General features: G+C 50.9%; 1 protein-coding gene and 1 long non-coding RNA gene across 4 annotated transcripts in view; one reads left to right on the top strand and one right to left on the bottom strand.

The window, feature by feature from the left end:
- The window catches only part of ARHGEF5 (Rho guanine nucleotide exchange factor 5), a 23126-nt gene extending 11133 nt beyond the window's left edge, over nt 1–11993 (bottom strand). Inside the window, exons 1-6 of one of the 2 annotated variants that reach the window (XM_019802388.2) lie at nt 11875–11993; nt 4963–5365; nt 2209–4116; nt 1583–1640; nt 1094–1158; nt 636–889 (exon numbers count right to left, since the gene is read on the bottom strand). In XM_019802388.2, coding sequence (XP_019657947.1) covers nt 636–889; nt 1094–1158; nt 1583–1640; nt 2209–4116; nt 4963–5353 — 2676 coding nt within the window. In that variant the 5' untranslated portion in view covers nt 5354–5365; nt 11875–11993. Of the gene's footprint in view, nt 1–635; nt 890–1093; nt 1159–1582; nt 1641–2208; nt 5366–11874 lie in introns of both variants that reach the window. The other variant, XM_002921824.4, reaches the window with a different exon arrangement.
- LOC109490034 lies at nt 11306–17727 on the top strand. Of its 2 annotated transcripts, none has more exons than XR_002143225.1 (3): nt 11306–11394; nt 16164–16252; nt 17328–17727. It is a non-coding gene; the product is annotated as an uncharacterized LOC109490034 (long non-coding RNA). The 2 variants fall into 2 exon arrangements; XR_004619100.1 differs by lacking the exon at nt 11306–11394 and adding an exon at nt 12244–12387.

Here is a 17727-nt window from a genome sequence, read left to right as displayed (position 1 = left end):
AATGATGCCACATTGTCTTCCTGGGAAGAGAGGTTCTTATCCATATTTCAGACTGATTATTAAGAGAAGCTCTCCATGTGAAACCTATTCATGGTAATAATGTAACATCAAACAGCCTCCAATACAGTCTTGCCACTGGGTGTAAGGACCAAGCCAAGACTGATGGTGATTCCAAAGCCCGTATGAGACCAGTGGACCACAGGACAGCTGCCAGGGATGCAGCAAAAAGCCACTCATATGTCTTGGTGGAAGAGAAAAACTTCAGTGTAGTGTGGAACCCCAGCTGAAGAGGGAAATTTTAGTCTAGCCTGAAGCAGCAGTGAAGGGATTAATTCCACATTCCTCCCAACAAATTCAGGGGCATGGTCACTTTGTGTAAGACCCCATCGATAACAGGTAGGAGGGAGCAGCCCACGCCCTGCAGAAGTGGGGAGGAGGGCCAGTGCTAACATCCCGAAAGCCATCCAGACCCATCAGAGTGGAGACGAGCGATAGCCGCGGCGTGCACAGGGCGTGTGGTGAGTGTGGAGGGGACGGCCTGGTCTTGCTGGGGGTGGTGGCAGTGAGTGGGAAATCGGGAGGAGACTTTGCTCTCCCTCCTGCAGGCCCCGCCCCCGCCCCGCCCCGCCGGGTACCTCTTGCAGTTTTTGGTCTTCGTGGGTCATGGAGAGCAGCACGGTGCTATTGCGCACCACAGGGATCTCCTGCCACAGGGAGCCACTGGAGGCCACGGACAGGCGCTGCAGGTAAGACTCTGAGGAGACCAGGGTCCTCCGGGGCTGCCGGGGGGAGGCGGGCCAGGTTACCTCCCCCAGGCTGTCCAGCCGCTGCTGGCTCTGGATCTCCTTGTTCAGAACCACATCACTGTACTCCTGGTAAAGCAGCTGAGCTATAGGGGTGAAGAAGCGCGGCGGAGGGAGAGAATTAGGGAGACGGGGATATTGAGGCATAAAGACAGAAGCCACCAAGCTGCTTCTGGCTCTCCTGGAAATCCTTTCTCCCTGAAGAGATCACAGCCCCGCTGAGGAAAGCCAGGAGCTCTCGTCTTGGGCAAAATGCCACATGGGTCTCTACTTCTGTTTAAGGTACTCACAGGAGTTGATGAGCTTCGAGCGGCGTCTTGCAAAGCCTCCCATTACCTCCTTTGGTTTCTTCTCCCTGTGGAGGCAAGAAGGGCTCTCGGTGCTTGCTGGCCACTGATGCAGAGATGCCCCAGGGGACCGTAGCGGAGCTAGCCTCCAACCTTTGGGACGTGTGCTGGGATGTGAGGGCCAAATCCCCTCAAGAGGCAAGCTGTAGCCTGACCCACTTTTAAGTAGCTCAGAGCTGTTTTGGATGTCATGTTGAACTTTCACAGGGGGGTTATTTCATGGCTATAGAAACCTAGGAGGACAGGAGAGTCAGACCCAGCCGACACCCAGGTAGAGAAAAGATGCCCTTACCCTGGAATCCTGGTGTACATCTCTTCCCCTCCCTACCCCTGGAAGACACAGCGTCCCAGAACCCTTGTCAGCAAATGGAAATCTCAGTATCCTGAGAAAAGACAGTCTAAGTGTGTCTGTTAGGAGAGAAGGTGACTCACCGAAAAACAATGGTGTCTGAAGGGCCAAGGGCTTTTTCTACAGCTGGACCTCTTGTATCTGGAAATGGAAATGGTGAAGTCACTGAGATTTTAGAGGGACGTTCAGAGAGCCCAAGAAGGTAAGACCTGAAGCAGGAGATGTAGGCATGTGAAGGAAGAGAAGGGCTCAACTGGGAGTCTGTGCAGCAGAGCAGTGCCAAAGTAGAAAGCACTGAGGACACTATTACTGGGTACGTCCCCATCCCCGGCATCGGATGTGAACTAGGCGAGAAGAAGATGTCTTCTCTACTAGGAGGAGGACATCAAGCAGATGTTGGTACCTGGAAAGTGTGTGTGTCGTGGGGGGGAGAGGGGAAACATCCACAACAACCTTGGGAAAAACAGATACACCATAAAGCACCACCACGGCTGGGTGACGGAGAGAGGGCAAGGAGGAGGAGGAGCACTACAGGGAGCTCAGAGAGGTTTCCAAGGGCTTCCCTCTGTGTTGACATTGGGTATGTGGATGAGCGAAGCCACCAGAGGGAACAGTAGAGGCCCTGGGGACAGAAGAGGGATAAGGTGGTAAGAGCTGGAGAAAGCTTGGTCCAACATGAGCGTCACTATGATCCTTGGTCCTTGCTTACCTGAAGAGCTCTCAGGCAAGATGGAAGGTCTGCGCAGGCCTTGCCGGTTCCAGCCCTTGTGCTTACTGGATCCCTCACCAGGATTGGCAACCTGTCCACTGCTGCTCTCCAGTGGTCTCCCTGGGTCCCACCTGTGGGGCCAGCTGGATGCCTTCTCCAGATGGGGATGGCTGAGTTTTTCTGATTGCCTTGCTTGGCCTAGATCCAACCTCCTCAGGCCATTGGCTCCTTCCTGAGGGGCTGTTCTTCTCAAAGATCCTCTGGCAGAGGTCTCAGACTCTTCTGAGGGTCCTGGTTCAGAGGGGGGTCCCTGGAGCTCCAGACTCCAGGGTGTGGTTGGGGAAGAGGGACTTAGAAGGGTTGCCACGTTGCTGAAAGCCATGCCAGGGGACACTTCACTCTTGCTCCTGCTGGTGGAGGCCAAAGAGTCTGTTGATCGGCCCATGGCCGGGGGCCAGGAGGTACGTCCAACAGAATGGGGAGTGGAGACTGTCCTCTCTTGACAAACAGGCCTTGGCTTGCCCTGACCCCCTGCATTCATGAGTTCTCCCTGAGTGCTCCTACTCCTCCCCCTAGACTTTGGGGGTAACGGGGGTGGTTCAGTGGGAAGATCCATAATAGGGACAGGGGGTAGAGGCCTGAAGATCCTTGGACTACTAGAAGAAGAAACAGAATGGTGGGGCTGGGACAAATCAGGAGTTGGGGGTAATGGCTTGTTGTATCTCAGCCTGCGGGAACAGGTCTGAGTAGGGTGGGGAGTGTCCGGGGTAGAAGGCAGAGGTCGGTGCTGCCTGGCCACAAGGGGGTCAGGAACTGGGGGAAGTGGGCCTCTGGGGGGGCCATGGAACCCTGAACCTGGGGCCAATGGAAGAGGATGGCCACACCGCCTCAGTGTGGGAACTCCTGCATGGAGATGGCTGTCTCTCTCTACCATGGCGGGGTGGACATGCCTCTTCTCTGGGGGAGGAGGGGGCAGAGGTTCATGGATCCTCCCATCTACAGAGACAAGGGGTGGGGAACAGCCATAGGCAGGAGACTCTGGGGCAGAGGCTGAAGTGTGTCGGAAGCCACATGGCTGAGTGCTACAGGGAGTACTGGATCTTTCCGGATTTGAAGTGAATTCTTGAGAGTCCTGCCCCAGAGCAGATAATGAACTAGGGGATTCTGGGATGATCCTGCAGTCCCTACCATTTTTCCTGTCCCTTCTTGGGATCACAGAGCCATAGGTGGCGGGTTTGGGGGCCCTCTGGGGCAACTCTGAATGGGAGAAGGAAAGTGATAGTCCCAGCAGGTCCGGAGTTGGCTCTGTCCTGTGAGAGCCTGGAAAGGAGTTGCTCCTTAGGTGCTGGACAGCCCCTGTAGAGTGGCCTAGGGGGCTCTGAAGGTTGGCCCAGTTGGAGCTGGTGGATATTTCCATGGTGGCCTCTGCAGTCAGGAGGCCACAGACGGCAGCTGGGGGAGTCTCAGAAGCCCCATAGTTAGATGTGGTGTTAGTCCAAAGAGATGCTCTGGAGGTTTCTGGAGAAGGTACAGCAAGAGAGGGCTCCCTCCTGGGAGAGGCAACTAGGGGGCTGGCAGATGCTGATGTCGTTGTACTTGGGGAGACGTCGGCCCGACTGGAAGAAGCGGAATCTGGTGTCCTTGGAGGAGCTACAGATGTACCGGTAGAGACCATCTCGGTCCCCTGGCCGAACGCCGCCCCCTTGCCCAGCTCGGATCCTTCCCGCTGACCGTCCTGAGCTGTTTCTTGGTCAGGTGACTCCCCAGCAGGAAAAGAGCCAGGTAAAGAAGCGGGCTGGAAGAACCATCCTCCTGGCTCCAGTGCAGGAGCTGGAGCTTCCGGGGATAGTTCCTCAGCCCTAGGCTCCTTCCGAGTCCCAGGAATACTGGTCATGGGGTAACAGGTGTCTAGAAACAAGTCACAGGGAGAAGAGACCTCAGGGGCTAACGGAGCCAGTGTGGAAGGACCATCATGTGCTTCCCCGTCTTCTGTACTTCCCTCTCCGTCCTCTTCCCACAGCGGGTCCCCGTCCCAATTCCCCAGCTCCTCCTCCTGCCCCTCCACTGATATCACTTCTCGCCGAAGACCTTGACCTTCTTGCCTTCCGGTTACTTTCCCTGACCTCTCCACCAAGCTTTGCTTCTCCTCATTCTGAGCATCCACGCTCCTCTCCTCTGGGCCCCCTAACTCGCTCTTCCCCTCCTCTCCCTGCTGCAGATCTCGCGGGCCCTGAGTCTTGCTCTCCTGCTCACTACAGCACGGACCTTCCACTTCCCTGTAAGGACCCATTCTTTCTCCTTGTTTTGCAAGCATCACATCACCTTGTATCTGCTCCTGTTTTTGCCTTTGTTCTCCCTCTGTACCATTAGCCTGCTCCCCCTGTTCCTGCTCCCCTAAATGCCCATCCTCCCCCACAGTTCCTTCCTCCTGGAAGTCCGCTTCCGCTAGTCCCAGCTCCTCTGGCCCCTCGGCCCCCAGAAGGCACACGAGTCCCCCTTTCCCTGGACTTCCCGGTGCCTCCGTAGACTGCAGCTCTTCCCCCTGCCTGACCGAGTGCCCTGGCTCGTGGGTCTCTGCAGCGTGCTTTTCACAGGAAGACCCAAATCCGGGCTGAGCAGGGGCGTCTGAAAAAGCTTCCTCCTTTTCTTCTGCATGTCCAGTTCCCCCAGTCAAAGAAGTGAGTTCTGGCCTAAATTCCATCTCCACTCTGCCACCCAGCTGACGGGATAGTGAGACCATGTCTGGATGTTCACCTTGAACAGGGCAGGCCCTGAGCTCTGCAGGAGCTGGTGTCCTTGCCTGTCCATCGGTCGGGCTCTGAGGCACTGCCTCCTGGTGCTCTGGGGGGTCCCCCGTCTCACCCACAGAGTCTTCCTGGTTGCTCTCCGCACCTGCAGGGGCTTCCTCAGGGAAGGAGGTTGTGCTCTCAGTGGCACAGCTATTCACGTCCCTTACGTCTCCTTGCTGGGTCTCCGAGAGTCCGTGTCCCTCTGCCCACGTGGAGGATGGCTCCCAACCTTCGAGAGCGTCGGGCCCCAAGGCAGTGGTCTGACCGCTTCTCCTGAGAGCTTGCGGGGTAACACTGAGCTCCGCTAAGGCAGGGGTGGGAGTCGAGGCCCCGTGTTGGGGCTCCTCAGCCTCCATCAGGGCTGAGCCCTAAAGAGGAATAAAACACAAAGTTTTCATCACTCTTTCTGCTTCTACCTATCAAAGGAACAGACCCTAGAGAACAAGAGTGGGACAATTATTTGGTTCTATTTCAAGTCATTCTTTGAGACAAAAGGTACTCAACAGAGTAACGTATCACTGATTTATTCATCTAATAAATATTTACCAAGTGACCTCTTTAAAGGCAGGGCATTCGGCGGTAAACAAGACAGGCCGAGACTGTGTCCTCATGGAGCCTGCAGTCTTGTGGAGGAGACAGATAATAAATGATTAAATTAGAGCGTAAGACCATTGTCAAAGAGCACGGAGCACTCCCAGTGGTCATTACTCTCTAGATTGTATTATGTCATACTGTCTCTCCCCGTCTCCTCTCTGGACACCAAGCGTGACTCAGTCCTGTATAACTCCCAGACACCGAGAGTGACACACCCTAGATCCAACAGCCCAGAGAAGCAAGAAGGGGGATCTTCCTCCAAAGCTGCCGAGAGCATTCAAACCCTCCTGGCCACCGTAGCCAGTGTCCAAGGTACTCAAGTGGAGTGATCTCCCTCTGCGCAGTCTGGACTTGACTCATTATTTTCCACAGCATCTAGCAGAGCCTTGTAACTAATTGGCAATTCTGTATTCCATTACAGAAGCAGCTGTTGTAGGGGCGCCTGGTGGCTCAGTCGGTTAAGCGTCTGCCTTTGGCTCAGGTCATGCTCTCAGGGTCCTGGGATCGAGCCCCACGTCGGACTTCCTGCTCAGCAGGGAGTCTGCTTCTCCCTCTCACTCTGCCCCTCCCCCCGCTCTCTATCTCAAATAAATAAAATCTTAAAAAAATAATTTTTAAAAAAGCAGCTGTTGTAAAGTAGAATGATAACCAGACTTACTAGATTAGAACTGTAGCAGACACATTGGTTACCCACTTCAGCCAGGTCCATGACACTGTGCTACCCTCATCAGCTTACTGCCCCCTGCTTCCAACAACCTTGTAAACTCTCCCCATCACTTCTTAAAAGTTTGACCTTCTCCTCTGCCGTCTCACTTCCAGCAGAAAACATCATCTCCCACCTTGCAAAGAATTTGGAAACCCATAGAGAGGAACTGTCTCAGTTCCTGGCAACTCAGAGTGCCCTGAGTTTTGCTCTTTCCCCCTTCCCGCTTTGATGGCCCAACGGGTGTCCCTCCCCTTACACACCACGTTCTTTAGCTTGTCTTCTCGGTCACCTTATGCGATAGATTTTCTCTTTTTCTCCCACCACCCCCTCTCTGTCGGACCCACCCCACAACTGAAGCATGACCATGGCTTTCTCATCTAACCTGTGGAAGGAACTGTTCATACCTGAGGTCCTCACCTCTTCCCATCTCACCCGCCTCCATCCTGGCTTCACTAAGCACCAAGCTGCCCACCTCCCCCACGATCACCCATATTAACGCCAAAGGACACTTAGTGTGGTGGTTCTTGTCCGTGTCTGACACTAATGCCTTTAGAAACACTCTTTCTTGTTATTTGTGAGAACCACATGTTCCTGGTTTAGCTCCATTAAATTTCTCCGGTCCTCTGACCAGGTGACTGCACTCCTCTCCGTAGACTTACCAGCTCTCATTCACATCACTTCTCCTTCGCAGCATTTATACAATTACAATTATGTGTGTATTTCAATTTATCATCTATCCCAAATAGTAGGTGGTAAGTTTCACCAGATCAAGAACTACATCCATCTTGCTCGACTGTCTACACCTAGCACAATCCCCGGCCCATACTCAGTGCTCGATACATGCATTTCAATGACGGAACATAATTCTTGTTACCCTCCTGGCCCACCTTCCCCAGATGGAATGTGCTGCCAAGTCCCGCTGAGCCCACCTCCTGCTTATCCCCTGAGTCTGTCCACTTCTCTCCATCTGCACTGCCAGACCCTGGTGCGCTCTCCGGTCCTGTCTCACCCAGGCCACTGCATCTGGGGCACAGCCTGGCCGCTGGCCTCCACACAGCTCCTCTCTCCCTGTAACCAAGGCATTCTCTACACTGCGTGGGAGTGACCCCTCAGTGCCCCATTCTAGTTTCAATTCTCCAGTAGCCTCTGACTGCCACTGGGATGAAACCCAAATATTCAGCCTGGGTTATATGCCCCCCACACCTGACCTCTGCCTTCCCCTGCAGGGGCCTCAACAGCTCTGAGCACCCCCCGCCCACGCCGGTGCTGCGGGCCTCCTGGTGTGCTGTTCCTCTGACTGGAATCTTCTTCTGCCCCAGTGCACCCATTGCTTCTCTCACACTCGCTGCACTTGTAATTACATATTTAATGTCTATTTTCCGGACTGGAGCATGAGCTTCCAAAGGACACAAATGCTCCCATATTAAGCGCTCTGTCTCCTTGCCTGCAGCTGAGTTTGCCCTCCACAAAGATCTACTGCATGAGTGAGGAAGGGAAGAAGACAGAGTTAAAAGCATGTTGCTCAATGTTTACTTCTGCCTTGTATGTATCTTGCTAATTTTGCTCACTGTCATTTTAGACAATCGTAGAAATCATTTGGTTTACTTGAATGCCCCATTTTCTTATCTTTAACAGGGGTTTAAATTCTTTCTTTGTAAGGATTTCTAATGAAAACTAAGTAACATTAAAAAGTACGTTGTGAACTTTGAGGGTCACAGAAGTGTTAGGGATTGTAATTACCGTTGAGGAGAGAGAAAGTATAAAAGAGAAATATCGGATTTCTGAGCTGGAAGGACCTTTAGAGGCACATAAGGAGATGCACCTCACTTACAGGTGGGGAAACTGGAGGTCCCGTAACCCAGACACTTGCTCAAACTTCTTAAGCAAATGGTACAGAGGGACTCAAACCAAAGTCTCCTGACTGACGTCTACTATAAGCAACCAGAAGCCCAGCTGTGAGAAGCTGGCCGGTGACTGGCCCAGAGAAGACCCTGGGGGCCTGTGGAACCCACAGCTACCTGTGGACCTGAACGTTTTTCTGGTCTTCTCTAGGCCAAACGTGGAAGCCCACCACCCAAAATACCTGCTGTCTCGCTGAGCTACTGCACAAGCATATGCCCTTACACAAGCACGCTTGCACGAGCACCCAACCACACACACACACACACACACACACACGATAAGCCGCCCTTGCTGTTCCTATGCAATACAGCCTGACATAACCAAACAGACAGGTCCCTGGCCACCCTGCAGATGTAGTGTGTGACAAGTTCCTGGCCACCCCATAGACGCAGATACCATCTATATGGGGCAAAGAGCTGTGTCTAACATAAGCATACTTGTGTGGAAGGACTTTTATGTCCTTTTCCAGTTAACTGCCACAGTGCGTGATGTGCTCCCTATTTCTAGAGCTAAGTACAAAATACTATAATCACTAGATGATACTGTGACGTGACCCTATTCTCTCAACCACACATTAAATACTATAGTTGCTCACCGTAAACATTTTCTGAAACTTGGCTCCTACCTGCCTAAGGAGACTGTGTGACTTCACCTGAAGCTTCCCCTCACCCACATCTGTACTGTCCTGGCGCTATAGCCAAGTACAAGCTCAAATCCTCAAAACAAGCAGCCCCTAAATACGTGTGCGTCTGCCTGCTCTATTCGGGCTGTATCTCTGTGCGCCCTGGGTAGGTGAACATCTTCAGTTCCGTTCGGGTTACATGATGCATGTCTGGCTCCTACAAGCCCACTGACACTATTTCTAACACCGCCTTTATCCATTTGGAAATACTGGTGGTCACCAGATTCAGCCACCATTTACCACAAAGAAAGAACGTACCCTATGCCCCCTATACCTGATCCTGTCCTAGGGATCTGATTGCAATCAGGCATGACAAAGCCGCAATGTGAGAAAGCTCAAGGAAAGCTGCAAAACAGGGTTCCACTTGCATAAAGGCATCAGGACAGAGCCTTTTTGCATTGCCCATATATGTCAGTTACCTCCTCATCTCCTTTTCCACCAGGGGTGAATAATCACTATTTATCTGAGCACAGGCAAAGACGGGGCATGGCATCGTGGTGATCAGGACTTCCTCCAGACCGGAAACATTTTGCATCCGCTGACCCCAGCCACATGCCACTTCTTTCAAGACAAAGCCCCAAGTCACTCTAGTAATACAGTGTGAGACAGAGCTCAGTATCTCCTTTGGAGCCCCCCAACACCTGAGCGCTTGTCCATTTCTAATCATCAGACCGAGAATTGTATTTCAAAGATAACCCCTCCTCCCCATCACACTGCTTGCTCTTTGAAGCGGTGTTGAGCGCCACGTGTTTTTTTTAAGGATCACGCTTCCTGGATTTTGCAGCAGGGTCAGGTTCAAATATTCTGACCGATACCACAAATCACTGCGATACTCTTGAAATTACTACTGAATTTATACTATTGTCTATACTGCTGCTCACGTTAGGAAAATACTTCCCAAATCAAAATGTTCTCATTCTGATTTAGAAAATAAGACCACCATACAGATGTATGGCTTTATTCACTGTTTGACATTATTGCCCCAATGTTACAAAGATAGGAAAATGAGAGTGGTTTTCTGGACCACTAACTGCTAACACCTGTGTTCTATCCACTTGAGGAAAGCTCCACATTCCAATGAAAACTGTAATAAACCTCTCTTACCTGTTCCCTAACGTCTGAAATTACACGTTATCCACTGCCTCGTAGACCCCATCAGCTGACCCAGAACATCAATGCTGATGTATGCCCCACAAATCCATCTGTGGCCCTGGTGACATCCACAGAGATAATGTGAGTATGAGCGGCCTCTTTGTGTCCTGAACAGAGACCCTGAGGTGACCTTGTTCTGGTCCACCTTGCAGACACTATAAATGACCAGCTCCTGTGCACTCCACAGACACAGTGATTCATCCCCGTCTACACCAGATGCTGTAAGTCACCTGTTTGAGTCTACACCACTGACACTTGAGCAACACTGCTCCTGTTCAAGCCATGATCCTGTGTGTGACCCCATTCTTGTCCACACCACATAGTGACTGACCACTCCAAACACCACGAATGACATGCTCCTGTCTATCCTACAGACGCCATGCTTAACGTGGGCATAGACAACGTCAGACAGAGTGTTACGGGAAGTCATACACACTGGGGACCCCTGATATATGACGACTCCTGACTATATTTTGAATTACTGTATTATTATTATTTAAATTCAATTAGCTAACATATAGTGCATCACCAGTTTTTGGTGAGGGATTCCTATGCATACCTCCAGACTTCTCCCTGTTCCGCACTAGGATACTAACATGCAATCCTCCTGCCAAACAGTCCCTCTTAGAATTGATACCCCCATCCTTCCTCCTCCCCGGTCCGCAAGAACCCCCTCAGTAGACATGGCTTCAGTTTCTGTTAACCCAGATTGGTTAAAAACTGATCCCCACTTTGCTAGGGCCTAGGCCAGGAGCTTCTTCCCACTCCAGGTGTAGCTAAAACAGGAAGCCTAAGAAAGAGGCCACATCTGGAGCTGTTTAGCTAGGAGATAGGGTTTCTGGATTAGTCCAAGGATGCAAGACCAGAGAATGCAAGTCGGGAAGCAAAGGAGGCAAGAAGGTGGAAAAGAAAGTTCTCTCCCTGGTCTGTCTGACACACCCTTCCCCCTCAATCTGACAAGAGTCCTGGCCAGAGTTCACTTCTAGGTAGACAGGAGCGCAAATCTGTCTTGGGAATCCAAGATCCAGGAAGGGGACAGGGCCTGAGATCTGAAAATCCACTGGCATCACGATTAGCTTTCCTGGGACAGTCATGCTGGAAGACAACCATAAATGATGCTCAGACTAGCCCTGTTCTAGCACCCACACCCCCAACTCCCAGCTCAGAGTTCCCTTCCCACCCCCCCCACCCCCCACAACGTCAGAATGCAGTCACCATTAACATGAAGCTTTGGAAGTTCTTCCAATATATGGGAAAATAGGGTGGGGGCAGGGCAGGAGTCATTTTTAAGAGTTCAGGCGCCTTGGCGAACAGGGAGAGGCGTGTACTTAGACATATACAGTATGCGAATCCAAAGCAAGGTAAATGAAGGAAGGCCCAGGCCTGGGTGAAAAAAAAAAAAGGGAGAGAGAGAGAGACAACAAAACCCGTCTAGATAGGAAATACGGCCACAAAGGGAATCTCAGTTATTCCTTCCTATGGGGGGTCAGGTTTCCCCAGAGCAGGAGACTTTGAAGGAAGAGCCCTGATTATTGGCCCAGGGAACATCTGGGGGCAGGGTGCCCATTTCCAAGGCGGGGACCAGGCCGGAAGCAAGTTTTTCAGGCAAGAGCATTTCCTTCAGCTTCCCTCGTCTTCAGACCAGGGTACTCAGTCAAACACCCTGAACTCTGCCTATCTGCCCTGCCCCCCATTTCCGGAGCCCGTGCCCCGCGAACCCCCCGGGGCTGGCCCCAGGGTGAAGGCCCGGATTCGCGTCCTTCCCGGCCCTCCCTTACCTCCGCCGGGGCTCTACAGCCGCCCGCCCGGAGCCGCGAGCCGCGAGGGAGGAGGGCACCCACCTGGGCAGTGTCACATGCTGTCTCGGCCCAAGAGTCCCCTCCGGGTCCCAGGCGCCGGCCGGCCGTCCCCCACGCAGGCCCGGCCGCCCCAACCGCCCCACCCGCGGCCCGCCCCTCCCCGCCCGGCCGGGAGGGAGGGATCTGCCTCTCCTAGGAAGTTTCAGGTGTGGAAACCGGGGACACACCTTCCTGGGGGAGGGGCAGGGCCCGGCTGCGCCCGAGCCCCATTGGTGTGAAGGAGGCTCCCGCGTCAGAGCTGGGAAGTGGCGGGCGGGCCGGGAGGGGAGCCCGGCGCGGGGCGCAGGCGGCGGGGAGAGCGGCGCGGGGCGCGCGGGGCGCGCGGGGCAGGGCGCTCCGAGGCCGGCGGTGGGACCGCGGGGCGCGGGGAGGACACGGGAGCCTCTGGTGAGGCGCGCTTGTGCCCGCGATCTGCCCGGGTGTTTCTTCTGTGTTTTCTTCAGCTCGCCACCTAAGCCTGCGTCTGGATCTGCGCGCCGCGAGTGTTTATCTTTGGTCTGTGTCTCTGAATGTCTGAGGTTTCGCGTTTGTGCGCTCTATCCTCGGGCCTCCGTGTGCATTTCTCTCCCTTGATGTCCACCTGTCTCCATCTCTTAGGGCCTAGGAACGTGCATCTCTAAAACAGCATGGCCATGTCTCTCCTCTGTGTGCTGTTTGCTTCTGTGTTTTTAAAGTTCATTTTAGGTCGACTTACATACCTTAGGGTATGCGTGCCTTCCGTATTCTTCCCAGGACGTGTGTAGGTATTCAAGTATCTATGTCTCAGGCCTGCGAGTTTTCTCATGCTTGTATTTTTTTTTTCCTGATTCTTGCAGGGAAATCTTATGTTCTGTTGGTCTCTGAGGCCACACTTGAGGGGGTCTGTCTTTATGCCTCTCCAAAGAGTTCAAAGAAAACCACAGTGCTCTGTGGCGCAGCCACACAGACACAGTAAGAATCCCTCACCTAGGGGGACGGAGGTTCTTGGTATGGTCATTCTAGTCAGATCACACCCCCTCCCTGCCTCCTCCCACCTCACTCACTACCCCAGGGATTTCCAAGTAGAATCTGAATAGGCTCCCTGGCTGTTTTGTTCTTGGAAATGCCATGATCGATAAGCCCAGATAACTAGTGGGTTAGACCATTTCCAGATCACTGTGCCCATCGACTACTCCACTGATCCTGGCTGACCATGCCCACTAGGTTTTTGAAGACTTTAGGATAGATTATCATTCAGGTGGAATGGTGTCTTCTCCAATAAAGTCCTGAACACATCTCTGTGTTCAAAGAATGTGCTGCTTTGGTCATTATGACTCTGAAGGGTCTAGCCCTAAACAGTTCAGCATCCTCCCGCCATCTCTAAGCTACTGCATTAAAGTGTGGGGGAAGCAGTGAGGAAAGCAGAATTAGGAGTTCAGGTCTGTAAGGGCAGGTCGAGCAAGGGTCCTAAGTTCAGCGAGAGGCTAAGAATGGGGAGTGTGGTCAATCAGAGTTTAAGGTAAAACTCTCTCTAGGCCAGGAGAGAAAACTCAGTCCAGGGCACAAGGGGGCCCTTGATTTCTGGCGGAGAGCAGAGTTAGTAAACTCCTAATCCTTGGGCAGAACCTGCGGATCCCTGTTCTTCCACCCTGCGTACCCTACCGGGAGTGGGCGATGCTGTCGGAGATGCTGGGGCTGCCTCAGAAACAAGCCTGGCTGTTCGTTCTGCTCCCCTCCGTCTTGACTTGGGTCCCCACAGTGACAGCTCTCTGTGCCTTAGTTTCCTCTGAATGTCAGGTCGCACAGAACACACTCTTCTTGTTCTGCCAGCTCTGACGTATCGGCAGTTTTTTCTTTTTTTTTTTTAAGTCACCACCCTTGATTCCGTGACTTCTGGGCTACTGTCCAGAGAGTTAACCATACCAGGCTGGACCTGACTTGTCAGCTAGTGGTGAGATGTAGGAAAGTTAAAATGTATCCCTTAGGGGGCTGGTTTCCCCCGGGGGGCATCTCTGTCTGCAGGGTGGACGCATTTGGGGACCAATCCATCCTCTAGGCTCCTCTTCCCCTCACTTTGCCAAGCACAGTTCTCGTTTTATTCTTCTTTTCCATTTCTGGATGCTTGCCCGTGGTGCCTGGGTTTCCTGATCAGGCCTTTCATCCTATCCTAAGATTCTGATATTTCATTGGGGCTTATATTTCTTCTGTAAAGTCCTAGAGAGGAGAGAGAATGATACAATGGAAAGAGGATAAGACTTAGACGCAGGCAGGGGTGGATTTGAATCCTGCCTTCACCACTTGCTTAATGCAAAAATGTGGCATCTTAACCCTCCTGTGCTCCATGTCCTTCGTGTCTTAAATGGGGGTAATTCTATTTAACAGTTCTTGCCTCACTGGCTTGTTGTGGGCTTCAGTAAGGTAGCATACAGAGGTCACCTTACGACAGGTGTAGAAGGTGCTCGATACAGGTTAGTTTCCTTTCCTAACAGTGCCTGATATTTATGCATGTTGAATGAATAAACTTACAATAACAAGGCGATAAGGGTTGGGAAAGGTAAGCAGATTCAACATAAAGTTATTTTTAAATGAAAGCTGTATTAGAAGGGGGAAGAAAAAGTATAGGTTCTGGAATTTGGGGACATTTTAATTGGAGAGAATGCCTTTGAGATCCAGTCACGGAAGGGGAAGGATGGGGAACTGTCCTGTGTAGTTCTGGGTATCAGGGCTAAAGGAATGACAATGACCTTTTTAAAAGCAAGAAGGCATTGAGTTCTGCCTTGGGCTCCCTCTACCCTGATCAGACATCATCCCATGTTATTGGCTGCTTGGTTTCTCACTTGGCTAACGCTGACTCTCAGCTGATCCAGGGCTAGGTCTTTGAATATTGCTCTGGCTTTTCTGACTCTGCTTTTTGCCTGATCCCATGATCCGTCTTTGAATCTTTTTGAAGTGACTTTGAACTCAGGTCTTAAGTTGGCTGACCTTGGTCTCTCCATCCTTCTCCTTTAAATCCCCCTGACTTGGCTGCTGTGGTCCTCAGCTATCTGGTTCTGTTCTTATGAACGTACTTTTCCTTTCCCATCCTTGGTCTCCCTTTATTTCTTTTCTCCGCCTTTGCATATTGGCACTGGCCTCAATTTAGTGGTGTTCCAGGTATAGATATGAATTACCTGATTCATTTTTAAAAATTCATGTACTCAACATGCATTTTTTTGGAAGCCAGATATACAAAGACCAAGTCTCTGCCCCAAGGAGCTCTCAGTCTAATCAAGGAGAGAAACAAGTACCAAATAATGATAGCAGAGCGATAAGTGGTGAGATATGCACAAAGTGCAATGGCAGGCATAAAGGACAGAGTGCTGCTTAGGGAGTAAGAGAAATCTTAATGGATAAGGTGCTGTTTGAGTTGACTTGTCCTAAAAAAATACTCTGTACCTGGTGGAGAGGGGAATAGAAGAAAGGCATACCAACAGTGGAAATGGGTTATGTAAAAATAGAAGCCTGAGAACATTCTATGCAGTGAAGGGCAAATAGTGTGGGCTTAACTTGAGGAATGGGGAAGGAATGGCAGAGAAGAAAAAGAAGAGAATGTTCACTATGTAGGGTGATGGATATGTTTCATAGCCTGATTTGGTGATCATTTCAAAACGTATACACCTATTGCAACACCGAGTTGTACACATTCCATATATACAATGTTTATTTGTCAATCATCCCTCAGTAAAACTAATGAAATCCATTAGAGGAGCTCCATCTCTGAAAGTATAAAGTCTAAAGTCTAAACTCAGTAGCATGCTGGGTTTACAAGCCCCTTCATCATCCAGTCGCCTGACTTCACACTCTCCCCCTGTCTGTGGGGGCTCCTAGTTTTTGAAATTTCTCCTGGAGGTGCATTCTTAACTTGGGTGCAGGTATCAGAGGAAAAAATATATATATGCCTCTGCAACTTATTCAATTGAATCTCTAAAATGTCTGGTAAGTCCTGAGAATGACCAGGTGTTGCCACGGAATGCTCACGGCTGTGGTGGAGAGACAGCAGGGTCCTATCCTGCATCGCAGTGAGCAATCCCCAGAATGCCATTAGTCACATTGTCTTGCTTTTTGGTGTGTGTTTAATTTTAGGAAGTTCCAGAAGTTTTCCACCCAAGAATCTTGGAAGATAAGGATGGGGATGGAGATGATCCCTTTTTGCAAAGACACTAAAACCGATGACATCCATTTAGGGGTGTTCTGGCTTTATCACCATGGTTCTCAAACCTGGCAAATCAGCACGATCTCCAGGAAAGTTTATTTGCTTGCTGTTTGTTTTTAAGTGCCCCATGCGATGAAGACGAGAAACCAGATCTGGGAACCGGGACGTGAGCAGCGGTTTTTTACCAGAGGCTTCCATCACAACCACCTGGTGAGCTTCATGAATTTGTCTTTGCTCAAAATATATGGAGTTTCAATTCTGGAGCTGTGGAGTCAAGCACAGCTACTGAAAAATAGCTCCTTGCTGATTTGGATGCCTAATGATCCAGGAGACCCTGTGATCTATAGCAGTGGCTTTAAAATATCTTTTATCCTACCTTCTATTTTCAACAACAACAACAAAAAATTCAACAAGCATCCCCAATATACAAGTGTTTTATTTATTTGTAAACTATATAGACATGTTTTTCTTTATAAGAGTGGGCCCAGGGTATCCTGTTGTCCTTCTGCCCCTAGGTTCCCACTTAACCTGCCCTTTCCTCCCTGGGGGAGTAGAGAGGTTGTGGGAACAACCAAGAGAGCCATGTATCACCATATCTCGGTTTTGATTGCGAGACACAGAGGCACGGAATGGAAGACAGAAAAATGGAGAAGAGAATAAAAACAAATAGGGAAATGCCATTCATGTGAGCAGGAATGGTCTTCCACTTTTCTAATGATACAAATATTTTTGCCTCCTTGGCTCCCTCAAGGCAGGGATACTGGAGACATTAAAGTCATAGAGGCGAAACATTAAAAAGAAAAACAGAATTAGGAGGACAGTTTAACCCCATCCCTTTAGAGATGACCAAACAGCATCGGAGAGGTTGTGACTTACGAGATCACACTCCTAGCTCCGAGGCGGTGGCCAGCTGGGGTTAGCCTCCTCCCAATTACTCAGGCTTCCAACCAAGGTCGTTGAATGCTTACTTTAGACTGTCTGTGTTCACAATCTCATTACGATGCATAAATTCAAGGTAGAATGCTTGTCGTTCTATTGGGAATATGCAAAGGCAATTATGATGCGGATTCTGCCTCTAAAGAACTTAGGGAATTTACATGGAAATGGCAAATCAATATTCCAAATGCCAGGGAAATTCAAAGGAAAGTATGATTAACATGGGCCAGAGTGGTAGGGAAAGTTCAGAAGAGCTGAGTCTCGAGCTGCCTCCGGGTGCCCGGTGTGGGTGTGTGTGGGAGATACATTTCCATGACTGGGGACGTGTATGCCACTCCTTAATACCCAGGTTCCCTTCCTGACACACATACACGCCTGACAGTGGGAAGAACAGCACGTTGGAGAAGGAGGGGCTGAAGGTGAGCCTGAAGCCTTGAGACATCTGCTGGGGGATGTGTGGAGGTGGTGGAAGGCATTCCTACCTGAACAACCTTCATTCACCCTGTTGACCCAAATCAAGCCCCCACCAGAACGTTTCTGCCCAACGTGCTTCTCTGACGGATTCACCACAGCACACAGAGATCTGGTTCCCATCGGAAGTTTATTCTGGATTTCCAGCTCCTGCAGGAAATGTGAGCGCCTGTCTTCGGCAGAAGCTCTAGCACCATCTTGTGGAAATAAATGCTTTAAATCACAAGCCTTTCTGTTCCGGAAATATTAGTCTTCTTTAAAAAAAAAAAAAAAATCTA

The sequence above is a fragment of the Ailuropoda melanoleuca genome, chromosome 1 (assembly GCF_002007445.2).
Source record: "Ailuropoda melanoleuca isolate Jingjing chromosome 1, ASM200744v2, whole genome shotgun sequence".
Lineage (NCBI taxonomy): Eukaryota > Metazoa > Chordata > Mammalia > Carnivora > Ursidae > Ailuropoda > Ailuropoda melanoleuca.
The sequence above is the reverse complement of the archived record's forward strand: the minus strand, read 5'-3'. Positions and strand labels throughout refer to the sequence as shown.